The sequence below is a fragment of the Carassius auratus genome, chromosome 38, assembly GCF_003368295.1.
Source record: "Carassius auratus strain Wakin chromosome 38, ASM336829v1, whole genome shotgun sequence".
In the NCBI taxonomy this organism is placed as follows: domain Eukaryota; kingdom Metazoa; phylum Chordata; class Actinopteri; order Cypriniformes; family Cyprinidae; genus Carassius; species Carassius auratus.
In genome coordinates, this window is record NC_039280.1 from 10,478,111 (window position 1) to 10,494,131 (window position 16,021).

The following is a 16,021-nucleotide window of genomic DNA, read 5'->3' on the forward strand; positions in this document are numbered from 1 at the left end:
AAGGTTGTGTCAGTGGTCATTGGACTGGAACGTTTGCTGCCTACGCTGCAGTTTGTCAGCGTCTCGATAGCTTGATCATCCTCAAACCTCTGCGTCTCTTCATCATTGTCTCCGTTTTGCTTCAGTTAACAGATATCCTGCCACTTTAGCACCAGCGTTGATTTATGATCTTGTGCTGAAGAGATTTAAAAACCTTATTTACTGAAAAAAAAACAGATCTGTTTTGACACCATTTCAACTAAACACTTTTTTTATTTTTTTTATTTTGTGTTTATCATTTGGTTTGTAAGTAATGTTTCTATTATTTATCTTTTGGCCATTTAAAAGACTTTCAGCTTATTGAGTACCTTTTATTACCCTAGGAAAATTATTCATTATTCAGTCCGTATAAATTCACAGTTCATGCTCTAGTTATTGACCTTTTGAATTTATCTTTACTGCACTGCTGTAAGAATTGCTTTAACCTCTGACCCTTAACATATGTAACATTTTTTTTTCCCTTCTAGATGACTGCACGCTCCCTGCCGGCGGTACACTCTGATGAACGACTCCAGCCTCTGTTGAGCCACCTCAGGTAATTGAAGCCATTGGAAAATGTTAATCTCTTGTGATGTAAAGCTATATTCTACATTCTTTATTATCACATTGTGATTATTACAGCAGCTTTATGAAACCAGGTGTTTTATTCAGAAATATCCACATGGGACTTTTCTTTTTTGTTTCTTAAAAAATAGTAGGAAAAACATTTATACAATAATCCTTAGTTGTTGTTTGCAATTTTCCCGGCCCACTGAGGACGGATCAGATGGTCCACTCGAGGCCAGCCGGTACCCAAAGTGACTCAAGACTGCTTTCCTTTATCTCTCACAAGGGCTTTCATTCACTCTCTTTCATTAATGCTCTTGGCACAGTCCCATTATGATGCACAACGGGTCTTCCACGTGTGAACCTGGCCTTGTGTTTTGGCTGCAGCCCAGCGGGGATACCGGTGTAGATTAAAGCTGGCCCTCTCAGTCATTGGCCACTCCGCTTGCACGGACGACTGTGTCCCTCCACTTGCTCGCAGTGAAGGGGAACAATGGCAGCATTCCCAGCAGTCAATTCATTTGGTTTTTGATAGACTCTGAATGAGAGCATTTTAATTGGATGTGTCTTTAGAGGGGACAGTTGGGGCTGCAGAGGATTGGCTAGTAGACTCTTTTACTTTCTGTCAGTACTGGGCAAGCCAGATAAGAGGGTGTGAAAGGCCGGTGTGGAGTGGAACAGTGAGGGAGTATAGAGGAATGGGAGAACAGGGCCTGGAAATGCTTAATTATTCATACCATCACAAGGTCTCAGCAGATGTGGCACTGTTTGGTGGAACCAGACCAAAAGGAATCCGCTTCTCTGCACCAGTCCCATTTTTGCATGAGCTTCTCATGAAAATGTTGTGTAGTATTTGACGTCATCATGACCTCAGCACGTCTGTTTCTGGATGTCAGTGGATTCAGTAGAACAGTCTGTGGCTTTGTGATATAACAGCGCTGATGTACAATTGACGTTTGCTTTTTTCTGTTTACGCTTTGAGCATTACTGGGAGTAATAACTATATAAAAATCACCCCCCCCCCATATTGTCTAAATAAATGCTAATGTTAAAAAATAAATACAGTAAAAACTGTAATATTGCGATGAATTAGGCCTATTACAATTTAAAATAACTTCTATTTTAATACATGTTAAAATGTAATTAATTCCTTGATGGCAAGGCCATTTCAGCTGCCGTCACTCCAGTCATCCAGTGTCACGTAGTTCTTTAGAAATCATTCTAATATGCTGATTTGTTATTATTACTTTGTACTGTTGATTAATAAAAAATTCAAAAGAACATAATTTATTTGAACTATAAATACACATTTTGTAAAATTACAGGTCTTTTGTATCATATTTGATCACTGTAATCCATCCTTTCTTGAATGAAAGTATACAAGTTTGAGTGGTAGTGTATGTGTTCCAGTAAAAAAAAAAAGTTATCTCATGCAACATTCTTTATTCTTGCACACTCTGTGCTTTAGGCCATTTCATTTGTTCTTATGTTTTTTTTTTGTTTTTTGTTTTTATCCAGGCAACATCATTCTGAATCAATATTTGTGTCTCGTTTCCTACATTTGGTCAAGAGTAGAGGGTGAATGTGTTAGGGATACAATGGTCTTTTTGACTTATTTTTTTGCCACTTTATATTATGAATGAGATCTGGGCATAACCATCTTTGAGGAAAATGTGGAACTAATTATATAAAAGTTGCTTTAGTGGACTAAAACTTTAGCTTGCTCCCCCACAAACCATACTTCAGTGTCTAAAATTGGGTCCAAGTTATTTTTTAAAGAATGTGCCATTGCTAAGAAGATATTATGTCTGCATCTTGCAGATTCTGTATCAAGGTATGCGCTCCACTTGCAATGTTTTGTTCCTCCACCAGAAAACAGGAATGCATTTAAATAACTAGCCTGTTAGTCAGTGTTCTACTCTGACCTTGTGATTTGTCTTCACTGTGATTGGCTCTCATCATTTGTTCCCTTATTCTTTTGTTGTAGCCATGCCTATGTGGGTCAGGACTACAGCATTCAAAAGAACATTGGGAAAATTTCTCTTGAGCAGATTGATGCGGTAAGACGGAGTTGCATTAATTCTTTAAAATGCCATATATATGCAAAGTAAATGATTTATTTAAATAATTTGTGCTGCACAGGATTTATTAGGACTTTTACAAATGTATTGGGTCTCAGGAGAGTGCCCTTCACTACTTGCTTTATATTTGGCTCTTGATACTTGTGCACATTTTTATGTTTTCCTTTCCCTGAATTCTCAAGTTACTAGGACATTGAGCATGTCCTACTTTGGTGGTTGGAGTGGATGTGCACAGATGTTTCTTGGGAATAAAGCTGTCTGTGGGAAGATCTGCTTCTTTGTGTGTGTGTGTGTGTGTGTGTGTGCACGGTTTATGCCATCTCAGGGCCGGTTGCTGTTCCAATTAAGTGGCTCATCAGCACATGCAAATTTTGTCCTTCACTTTTTGCTTTTATTTGAACATTATTGGATACATGGAAATCTCTTGTAATTAAAGCCTTTGCATTAAAACAAAGTGCCCCATATCAGTATTTTACCACATTGTAACCAGGTGCAATAAAACTATTCAGAGTAAATGCAAGTTTTTTTTTTTCTTAGTCACACATAATTGTACATTTAAAATCCAAAAAGTCTTAATTGGCTGTGATTGTGTCACAGTTGTTAACAGTGGACCTTTGGTCTCTGTGTTTGTCGTCTTTTTTAAGGAACTAATACTTGTAGCTGTCTGCACCTCAGAATTGGCTAATTTATAAATCAAGCCATTTTTAATAAGCACTCTTCTCTTTTCTTCCCTTCAATCAGCTCTCGGGCAAGTCCTTTCCTTTGTGTATGAGGCATCTCCACAAGGCACTGAGAGAGAACCACCACCTGCGGCACGGTGGGCGCATGCAGTATGGCCTGTTCCTCAAGGGCATTGGTCTTACTCTGGAACAGGCCCTGCAGTTCTGGAGGTCAGAGTTTGTCAAAGGAAAAGTTGATGCAGACAAGGTAACTCTTTATTTTCAGCTTGTACTCCCTCACATTGTCCTGGTTTTCCTTAGGTTTTTGTCCCCAGATGGTTACTTTAGTATATGTTTGTGCTTGTAGCAATTCCTCGATGTTTTACTTTTTTTTGGTGATGTCATTCTCTTTCTTCATCCTTCAATAACTCCAAATGAATGTGAGAAGATATTAGAAGGCCAAGTTATTCAGCTCTCTTATACTGATGCTGGAGATAATTTGTCCTTCCATCGTGTCCTTAATTACAATTCTAGAGGAACACGTAAGATCTTATTTTTTGCGCATGGTACATTAAACAAGAAAATTACACTCCCAATCTCAGACCTATGTTTCCCTCCCTCCCTGCACCCCGCAAATGAATGCTCATTCCCAGCTGATGCTCAATCAAGAAGAAACAAATGCATTTCAGAACCTTGCCTTAGAATGGCCGTCTTGACGGGTAACACTTTTGAAGAAATCGTCAGTCTCACGAGAGCTCAGTACCAGCTCAGAAATCACTTATTACATGCTGCTCCAGCTGTTCTGGAACTCCCAGTTTTATGTTTTCTTGTTTCTTCTGGGATTGTAGCTGCTTAGTTATCATTTTTTTAGGGATGTACCTACATGGTTTTTTGGGGGCTGATAGCAACCAATAAAAAAGCGTTAATTGTGACCAATAACTATTTATTAAACCACAAAATACTTGATACAAAATAGGTGTTAATTAAAAGTTTAGAATATGGACTACATATTGGTGAACTGACCAACACAGACTAAAATAACTCTATTTTCTTAGTTATTAGTCAATCATTTGGGGTCTCCACTGGTTCTTGATATATGGTATTATTATTTATGTTTTTGAAGGTCTTAAAAAAAAACAACTATAAAAGGTCTTACATTTGATTTTTAAAACTCTGCAGATTATTTAAACTCTGATTCATCATATGCTGTGATATTAAATATTAAATGCTGTGCATTTAATATTTTGGTGCTTTCTTAGTTTACATATGGACTCTCATTTATTCTCATCCGTGAATAAGCAATAACTTTTGCTCTTATTGAGATAATGTTATACTTACCATCCAGAATTTGTGCCTGAACATTTCCCTCTTTTTTTCTCTCCCTAAAGCATTACAAGATTTATTAGACTGTATTTGTGTCAGCAGCTCAGATATGAAATACGCAATTGATCTACTTTTGTGCACAAGTGTTTGACTGTCTAAGAAACTTAAAATGACGGAGTGTTCCTAAGCGCTGTTATATTTTCTGTGTCAATGGCAGAACTTCATGGCAAATCTCCTGAAACTCTCTGAAGCTTTGCCTGTTTGGATGCTTTGGGAAAGATGTGAAGTGTTCATGACTGGTGCAGGATAGCATTTTGTTATAATGTAATTTATTCAAATCATACTATAAATCTTCTATACCATTAGCAGCTAATATTCAGTTAATTCTTGGATTGAGGCAACATGATTCAATTGTACCAACACAGTGAATGCAAACAAATACCCTGAAATGGCTTTTGTCGTGTGGATGAATGCATTATTCATGAGTAGATATACCGTGAGTGAAATACAGCACAGCCTGTGCTAGCTGTACTAGAAATAACAATACGGTACTAACAATAGCATGGGAGTTTTTGAGTGGTCTGCAATTGAGGTGAATATCAACATCTTAAGTAATCTAAAATGAATAAGCTGCACAATGGTTCTGTCGATTTCTGCATTCACATGGGCACAGAAGAATGGTGGGCAATATTCTGTGACATCATTGTAAAGCAAAACAAGTGAAAAATTTGGGTAATTTTCTACAGAAAGGTGCTTTTTGTATTTTGGAGGAAATAAGATGTCACTTTACTTCGAAAAAGCAATGAAAGTAGATCAAGAGGACAGACGAGATGGGGAAATGGGGAATGTTACCAAGCACCTGCAAAGCAAAATGAAAAATAACCACAAATAGCTGGACTTTAATAGGTTAGACTGACATTCTTAAATGGTTAGTTTATGTTCAACAAATTATGTTGTTTTACAGAAAATAGTTTCATAGTGTTCATACCAACACCAAAGAAAAACTTTAGAAAATAGCTAGACTAAGTTTGATCTTTATAAAAGTGCCAGTCCACTTTTTTCAGCAGCCTTGTTTCTGGACATATGAATGCATTATTGAACATTGCAGAACTGTTTTGGCACAAATTCCTTGTAGCAATTTTTTTTTTTTTTTTTTAACAGAATCTTGGGTCATTTTCGCCAGAAATTCTGCTGTTAAACAAACAGTATAAGTCGCATCAGTCGAAAAATACGTCATGATGAGGAAAAAAACATATATAAGTCGCACTGGACTGTAAGTCGCATTTATTTAGACCCAAGAACCAAGAGAAAACATGACCGTCTACAGCCGCGAGAGGGCGCTCTGATGCTCAGTGTAGACTACAGGAGCACTGAGCAGCATAGAGCGCCCTCTCGCGGCTCTAGACGGTAATGTTTTCAATTGGTTCCTTTCTCTCAGTTCATGTTAAGCACAAGTTAATTTTGATAAATAAGTCGCACCTGACTATAAGTCGCATGACCAGCCAAACTATGAAAAAAAAGTGTGACTTATAGTCCGGAAAATACGGTAATTATTTAAAAAGTAAGTTCAAATAATGAATTGCTTCAAAAAAGTCTGCTTAAAAAAGTGTATGCCATTGATTACAACCTCAGAGATCACAACAGGTCTGTCTTTAAGTTATTGTTAAAAATCAGTTCCCTCATGGAAAAAATTGTGGTTTTTAATTCTGGAACCCCTTATTGCATATATGCAGTGCAAATTCATTAGATACACTTTTTTTACCGCCCTCTACACATCCTTTTTTGGTCCCTTTCAAGTATGTAGATAAAGTCAGCTGACACGCCACCCAACATGTAAAGACCAGTGCCCCTGTGCAAAGCAATTACATTTTCTAGTGATATAATGACCTGGAGCTATGTATTCAAGCACTAGTCCAGTTCTTCCTGCTTCACTTCCACACTTGCCTCCAAGGCAGTAGCTTAAAATAGGACTTCCGGGACAAGAATGATTAGCACTGGCCGGCCTTCAGAAAATCAAAATCCAGGCCAATTTAGTTCTATTAGAAATGCTACAGCACAAGTCCATCTGAAACTTTTGTGCATAGTCGAGCAGAAAAAACTAATATTCATATCCTGTGTGCCCAATTCTTTGTTTTTGTCCTTGATCCTAACATGTTCCCTGAAGCTAAATTCATGTACAGATATAGTGAGTATGGAAATGAATGAGTAAATTTGTATGGGCATCCCAAAGTAGTTTAACCCTGCGTTAGACCAGCCATCTGTCCAGGGTGTTTGCCTGCCTGCGGCCTGAGTTTGTGGGATAGGCTTCAGCATCCCTGTGTCCCTACAAGAAGTGGTTTGAAAATGGATGAATAAATTTAAGTAATTTTAACCTATATTATGTATATTGTTCTAGCAAGGATGGATTAGTCAAACATGTAAAGACATTTACATTTTTTCTTTTTAATTTCAAATAAATACTGTTCTTTTGTTCTATTAGGGGCTGGGTTTTGACACAAACTTCACGTTATGATTTGAGTCCATTTTCAATTTAATTCTGTTAAATTCAATATTGATCATTTTGGATGCATATCAAGTACAGTACATACCAAATTGGTACTACTAATGTATAATATTGAAGATTAAAATGAACTGATTTGTATACAAACTCTTAAACTACACTCAATTAAGTTCTTATAACAATAAAGTTACAATTACAAAGTCTAATTATATTTCCGCTCCAATCTTGTTTTTTGAAATATAACCATATAATGGTGGCTGTCACATGTTGACAGATTTAAGCATAAATTAAATACTGAAGAACAGTAAAAAATTATAAAGAAAGTTGTATGGTCCATATATTTAGCAAAATGCCCCTTTCTAGAGTTAATTCTTAAAGCTTACTAATGAGTTTATGGTCAACAAATGTTTTTTTTTCTGAAATAGAATACAGATTTCGGTAAATTGCGTTCTTTTAATATACCTTCGGATGTGTATTCATGTTTATTTTGGGCCACCAAACACCTCCATGTTTTCCCTGTTTAAAGACTGTATGGTGACACTACATAAAATGCGGCGATTTTTTAAGCAGATAAAAAATTATAACAATCTAGTGCAGGAGTGTTTAAACTATGGCTCGCTGGCCATCTGCAGCCCACTATCACTCCTGTGGCGTAGATCTACTGTGTGTATGTGTATATATATATTAGGGCCGGGACTTTAACGCGTTAATTGAGATTAATTAATTACACAAAAAATAACGCGTTGACTAAGATTAATTAATTACAGAAAAAAAAATCCCGCATTTTTAATAACTTATTTTTGCACCGCGGAACGTTTCTCACTGGATGAGTTTCGGCGGGACCGATTATACTGAAGCACCAACTAGCGTTCGCTCTGCATATCACTGCAGCCTGCAGCACATCGAGCCTCAAGTATCACCTCAACGCAAAACATATAGCAGCTAGCGTGGACTTTGCACTTTATGTTGAACTATGTATTATTTTGTTGGTGCAACAGTTTATGTTGAACTCTTTATTGTTTTGGCCAAGGTTATTGAGAGTTGGACTTAGTATGTTATGGCCTCTGAAACAACAGAGAGATGTTTTCTAATAGTCAGTGTTTCCAATGTTCTGAATTTAATTGACAGTATTGTGTTTTACTTAAAAAAAACTCTTTACAGAAGGTTCCAGCACCTATAAGCTACCTGAATTTCTGAAATGTACTATTTCTAAATTGTTTCTAAATATGCTATTGCTACACTTCATGGCAAAAATTGCACTGGTCTGCTAGACTTGGTTGAACAAAAATAAACAATATTTTGTTGCTTAAGCTTATGTATTCAGTCATTATTCAATGGTATACTATAAATCCATGTGAAAAAAAATTACTTCTCACTGTTTTCAGGTCAAATATTTATATGCGATTAAAATGCGATTAATTTCGATTAATTAATTACAAAGCCTCTAATTAATTAGCTTAATTTTTTTTAATCGATTCCCGGCCCTAATATATATATATATATATATATATATATATATATATATATAAATTTTTTTTTTTACCCATCCCTACTGTCTGTTTGGATAGATGGATGGATGATCCTGTTTCTATATTTAATCCCAAATAAATATCTGCAACAACAAATATTAAAATAAAGATACATTTCCGTGCTGTACATTGCAATTTTGTGATGCTTGAATTTCAATTGTAGCATATAAATGATTGATTTTTGTTGTTTAGTATTTTATTTCTTATTTAGACCGAATATATTTATACATTGGTATATAATTTTATTACTGTTACTATTAGTGAATGGTGCAAATTTTTATAATATTTTTGGATATGGTACATGTGTTAGTAAAAACATTTCACAGTTTCCCGCCTCTGCTGAAAGTTAAAGCAGCTCTCCAAAGCACCAAACATTTGCCGTGCTGTACTGCCGGCACCGAACATGCTCAAGTTCAAAGAGGTGCTTATGCTTTGACTACTGCTAAGCCACTTTCACAGACTCAAAAGCAGTCAGAGGGTGTCCATTTACAAATATTCCTTCTCTTAGCCGCCAACTATTACTCTGGAAGAAGTCAGGAGGTGAAAAAAATAAATAAATAAAAGAACACATCCAGACAAACACATTCTCTGGTGGTCATGCACTGCCACTCGCAAAAGTGCCCCATTTCCAGGGTGGCTGCGTCCCCCTCAGTCTGCCCTTTCAGGTGGAACTCAGTCCTCCCACTCACAGCGAACACAGCCTTCCTTACAAACCAGCGCATAGTGGAGTCGGTGGGATGCAGGTCACAGCTCTGTGAGTGATGTATGAGAGGTGTCAAGGATATCAGACGTCACAAAGCCCCCATTAGCATTCCATTTTCACTGGCAAATAAACAACTGCAGCAACATCTCAGTCTGGACCGCTTGTTTTGATTTGGCAGTGGGTGTGGGTGGTCGCAGAAAATATCCTGAGGAATAATCTATGCGTTTCTTTATGAAGGAGTTCAATGTTGTTTTGCCTTTCACAGCTTTCTGTTACTTTCTGCTTCGGCATGCATGAAGGGGTGCTGCCATTTAGCACCTAATGTTCAGATATGCTGCTTGTTAGCGGTAGCTGTGCATTATACATGCAGTTCAGCTTTTATGCCCCCTGATGAGTAAAAAAAAACACTCTGCTGTTTTGATAAAATCCACTTATATTTTTGCCCGATTTTTTCCCCCTCTTTTGGTCCAAGGTTATTATTCTGCAGTATGTTGCACAGCTCTTTAGATGATAGTAAAGCAACAACAATCATAATAAATAATGATGACGATAATTATAGTACAAGCAACTGCGAGTTCACCTAACATCATTCTGTATGCTGCACCAAAATGGTTTACATGGAAAATATTGTCACGAGTCATTGATTTTTGGATGAATAAATTACTGTTTACCCTGAGGCTGATCTGTCTGATTGCTGCATGAAGCATGGGACCCTGATGGCACCTGCTACATATCAGTGGCATTGACTTTGTGAGGCGTCTCATTCATGCAGAAGGTCAGGAATGGTTGAGGGCAGGCAGCTATGGCCTTCCATGCTCCTCTCTGGCTAAATGGTTGCTGTTAACACTCATTTTGATTGAGTGAGCACAATGTCAGGTGCGCCAGGGTGACGCTCATTAGACTCTCACATACCGCTCCACTGCCAAGGGACATTTCTTGAGCGTGAGAGATTCTGCTCTTCAGTCTTATATAAGGGAGAATCTGGTTGCATTAATAGCTTTACTGGTTTATATTGTGTGTGTGTGTATATAAACTATTTTTCATATTTAAGGTCTTTTCACAGCAACACAGATCTTCAGCAAAAAAATTTGGGCTGATTTTTGTATGCGATTTGTCTTGCCAATATTAATTCATATACATATTAAAGAAAACTGCAGATGTGCTGAATAAAATTCGTACTCTGGTAGTAGTTGGCACTTACAGAAAAGCATACCCTGGTACACAAAGCACTTGGCAGCTTACAATGAATAGTTCACCCAGGAATGAAAATTCTGTCATGAATTCTTCTCCCTCATGTTGTTCCAAACCCATAAGACCTTCATCTTCGGAACACAAATTAAGATATTTTTGATGAAATCCGAAAGCTTTCTGACCCTATATAGAAAGCAGTGCAACTGACACGTTCAAAGCCCAGAAGCATAGTAAGGACTGGAGGTCGACTCATAGTGGATTTTACCAATACTGACAGCTAGGTTGGACAACACTGGCTGATACAACTAATCGGCTATTGGTTTTGAAACAGATACAAAATGAAAATTTGAATAGTGCTCCACTATTAAAAAAACAGTACTGAACCACAATGTGTAAATTGATAAATTTAATTATGATTAAATTAATCATGTGAATGGCGCTCTATGAAAATAATCCATGTGACTCTGACACACATTTACAACAGTACCACGCTGTATGTGTTTGGTGTTGCTGATGCAGCAGCCGGCATTCTGATGTAGAACCTGATTGTTCTGCAGCTTATTTGCAAAGACAGGAATGCACACGCATGCGTTGTGGTACTGTCATGAATGCACTTCAAAGTTTTCATGCACGGGTGGAGCAAAAGAGAGACTCTTTGTTCTGGTCATAGCATAACTATTTTGGTGTTTTAAAGAGAGCCTATGTAATCACCAATAATTAAAAAAATATACTTTCAAACATACTGATAAACTAACGTTAAATATAAAATACTTTATTTAAAACAGCTAGTTCATATATAACTGTCATACCGCGCGTCCTGTGACAAATTTGTGACACGGAAGTTATCAGTCTAAATTTTCAGCAAAATCAGTCAACGGTGAAAATCAATATATTTTATTTAAAGTCCATCAGTTTAACACTGATATTGGACAAAAACGAACATGTTAAATGTAAAGTTTTCAAAACAGGTAAGTTCATATATTTGTAATAAAGTTGAATTGAACTGCTGCATCAGTCATACAGCGCCCCGGACCGCGCGTCTCATGACGAGCTCGACGGACCGCCGCAGAAACAAGAATGAGATGCATCCTAACCTAACTGTGGCATTAAACTCCGTTAGTGAGGGCTCGTTTAAAATATTACACATATATAGGCTGTTCAGATTACTTGTTAAAGACTCTGGAGACTTTGTAACAGCCAAAACTATGTATTTTGCATGCATCACATTATAGTGCGGGGTGCATGAAAATAATAACAAGGCGGCAGAGCGAATTTATCATCCATAATGGTTCTCACATAGTCCTTCATTGTCATCACCACATAGTGTGCATTATAAGTGATCAGTCTTTAAGAGAAGGACCAGTGGTGTCAAAAGTATTGGCATTCATTACTCAAGTAGAAGTATAGATACTAGGGTTTAAAAAGACTTTTGTAGAAGTTGAAGTATCAACTCAAGCTTTTTAAGTAAAAGTGTAAAAGTACTGGTTTAAAAAACTACTTAAAGTATAAAAGTAAAAGTAATATAAGGAAATAAAATGCCATTAAGAACAAAAGCTTGGGCCGTGCCACAAGGGCCTATTGTGCACTACCCCACCTCCTCAAAAAATATTTTTTCTAAAGGCCATAATGACTATAATGTTATATTAAAATGTTCATGTTGAAAAATTTGGGAGGCACTAGGCTACCTGTTTCAGCCACATATATGCCCATTGAAAATGAACTCATTTAAGTACAATGCGAATACATTAAAGAGCTAGAGATATGATGACTAGTTGCCAATAAGTATTGTTATGGTGCAAAAAGTCAAACTTCAGAGGCATGTCATCAATAACCTTGAATGGAATGTAAATGTACATCCATGCTTAGCTGCAGGACTCTGTGAGGGCAATGGACAAGAACATTGGTGCAGGCTAAAAACAATTACTCTTGTGTGGTTGACTATTTACAATAAACATTATAGTGCTGTCAAAATGAATGATTAATCTAAGTGATTATTCAAAAACTAAAAATGAAAAATAACTCATAATCCTGATACATTCTTGATTGATAGCTTCTTGTATTCGGTACATACGTCTGCTATGTCCAGTGTTCGGAGGGTAACGAGTTACAAAGTTGATATAGAGCTTCACAGTCCCACCCACAGCCCCAGAGAGCTTTGGTGCCGGAAGTAAATTTTCCATTCATTTCTCCCATTCACTTTTGGAAAAATCCGTATCTAAAGAGTTTTAGAGCATGTGTGAGGATAACCAGCTACGGCTGAACTCATAAGCATATAACATATCATTTCAAGTGAAAAAATTAAGACAAAATCCAAAAAAAGTCAAAGGTACAAGACTGTGTACATATTTTCATTTCGAGCGCAGGAACTACTCATCCCATAAACCACCGCGCCTCATTGATTTAGACTGAAGCCACAACTGCGAACGAGGCAACGAGCCTTTTGAGCGACATCCAAATCTGATGACGGCCGCTCACGCGAACTTTTTCCTCCAGTGAATTTTATTTTATATAGTGAATGTGCAGTAATAGCAGTTCTTTCAGTATTAATCGTGTAAATAAATAGTGTTTTATATATGTATTGTGTATTGATTTTTATTTTATCATCGTGTATTTTATATTGTGTGCGTGTGTGAAAATGGTTAACGATAACGTCAGCAATGGTGCAGTGCTTTGTATCTGACTGCAATCACTGCTCAGTTGTCAACACATGTCGTTGCCATTACACAAATGTTCAGTAAATGCACAAAAAGGTATGTCTAGGCTAAATATTGTTTTGACAGTGGCATTATAAAATGCTTGATATGACTCATTTCATATGGAGGCTACAGTAGCCTAGCTAAAGTGGACGATAATGCTAACTAAAGTTACCAACCTCCCTGCAAAACTCTCAATGGCAGCCAAGGAGATCATGATTGCACTGATAAGTCTACCGTGCAAAAACGCAATACAGGTTTTTATTTTATTTTATTTTTTTATTAATGATCTTCAGTCTTCACGGACCTTCGAGGGGTTTAACCAGACGGTTATACGAGCTCCACCAATCAGATGCATCACTGTGGGATTGTGGGATTGTTCAGGATTGTGGGTAATGAAGTACTTAGCCAAGACATAGCGAATAAAAGGCATTTAGATCAAAACAAGGTTAGTGCCCCCATGATCTTTTTACGTTTATATGAGCATATACTGTCGCTTAGTACAGCCATAGCTGGTTTTAAGTCTACCATGTATGGTTACGTTTTAATGGCTTATACCCCAAATGTCAATGCAGAAATTGCATTGAGTTTTTAGTTCCGGCACCAGCTGTGGGTGGGACTGTGATGCTCTATAGCCTAGATATCACAACATTGTCATTTGCGTCATTAATCGCAAACGATAATTTATTAAAACGTCTCACTACCCAACTACCTACAGTAGCTTAATTTGTGGAGGACGAAGAGAAAGCACCCATTTGGCAAATGAGCCAGTAGTGAGAAATAAATAATAACTTTTAAATAGAGTCCAGTGCCTTTTCAATACTTTTAAAATGGTACTGGCGCCTCAACGTGCCTGAACCGATACTTAAAAAATAAAAAAAGAACTACAAAAAAAACTATGGATAACATTAAAGAACATTACAAATATTTAAAATAAATCCATAGCTTTCACCTTGGATGCTCTCATTTCCCAAGTTGTGCTTCCCTTAATCTAAGGCTAATAAATGTATTTCACAATCTGGGTCATTATTTAATACAAAAGTACACATAATGTTTCTACTGTATCTCTGTCAATCACTCTGATATTTAGTTAAGATGAGTGCTGTCTGTCACTGTCTTAAATCAGTTCTGTGAATGACTGTATGCTCATTCTTTATAAAGTAGCAACAATCTCGTTTTTAAAATACAGTACTGTGCAAAAGTCTTATGGAAAAGAAAGAATAGTGTTTTCACCCCAAAAAAGGGTTTTAAGCCAGTTATTTATATCTTTTGCTGCAATGTGTCAGTAGGACAGTAGTTTGCCATTAATTTTAATAATAATCTAGTGCGATTTTGAATGCACAAGCAGTTTGACGATGGCAAAATGAATGTTTGGAATTGTAAACTGATATTTTATACTGACAGTGACACTCTACAGCAAAATATATAAATAACTGGCCGAACACCATTCTTTTAAGTGAAAATACTGCCTAAGACTTTTGCACAGTAGTGTATGTACGTATGATTAAATGAAGTATATTTAAATAAGTGTAAGGAAACAGCTGTTTCGTGATTAGCGGTGACAAGCGAAAACTTTACACTAGATGAGAAACCGACTGATCGTGACCTTTTGTAAACTGTATTTATGACAAAGAACTTCACAGATACAGATATTCTAACAATCTATCGGTAAACACACACCTTGTGTCCTCTGTCTCTGTTTGAGCTCGCGCTGCTCCACCGTGGTCGGCGGATTGAAGAGCGCGCTGAAAGACGGGAGGAGACCGGACTGACGCCGGTTTCATTTGAAATTTAAGCGGACTGACTCTGAGGCGATCGGATACTACTGGTTCCAACCTACTTTTAAGAAATATATTTTTTGATAAACGAACCCAAAACTGTCTATGCAGTGTGATGTGACTTGTGTCATGTGCAGGTGTGATGGATCGCGTATGGACCAATAGGGTGTCGGAATGGTATATGTTTATACTTCTCATCCAACCACAATCAAATTCACTCCATCCTGATGGCGCGATTTATCTGGATAGGGTTTTTTTCTTTCTCTCTCTCTGAACGATAACAATCCGGTTTGAAATAGCAGTAACGAAGCTATTTTTTTTAAATGTAAGGAGTAGAAAGTACAGATACTTGCGTGAAAATGTAAGGAGTAGAAGTAAAAAGTCGGCTGAAAAATAATTACTCAAGTAAAGTATAGATACCCCAAATTCCTACTTAAGTACAGTTACGAAGTATTTGTACTTCGTTACTTGACACCTCTGAGAAGGACTACGTGAGAACCACTATTGATAAATTCACTCTGCCGCCTTATTATTTTGTCTTTACTTAATTTGTAATGCCAAGAAAGAGTTAATCTCTCATGTATGAGAAGAGCGCGTTGCCGCGCAACAGCTATTAAATGTGTGGGACACCAACTCCTCGTTTTCTATCTCTTTCATTTCATCGATTTAACGAGTTGTCCGAGTCAAAGCGTTACAGCTTTTTCACCGACTGCAGGCTCTAATCCTCTTTGTGTGTGAAATGTGGTGCTGAAGTGAAATAGCTGGGCAGTTTGATAGCAGACTTATAATAGGTCGCCTAATAAAAATAATAAGTCATTATTATTATTATTATAAATTAATACATTAATAGGAGAGTGAGCCTAATATTGTCTTGACTATGGACAGAGACATCTGCTATCATCTATCTCTACTACAATACTATCGTCTACCGGCATAACCTTAATGTGAATCGTGTTGGTGGGCCAGCTGTATTCACAGT

At 37.0% G+C, this 16,021-nt stretch overlaps 1 protein-coding gene across 1 annotated transcript in view; it reads left to right on the top strand.

Annotated features, from left to right (window-relative positions):
• Positions 1-16,021, top strand: part of LOC113057022 (DNA primase large subunit-like) — a 55,021-nt gene that overhangs the window by 21,944 nt on the left and 17,056 nt on the right. Inside the window, exons 8-10 of the mRNA XM_026224020.1 lie at positions 507-574; positions 2,573-2,645; positions 3,408-3,593. Of these exons, the coding sequence (XP_026079805.1) occupies positions 507-574; positions 2,573-2,645; positions 3,408-3,593 (327 nt within the window). The remainder of the gene's footprint in view (positions 1-506; positions 575-2,572; positions 2,646-3,407; positions 3,594-16,021) is intronic.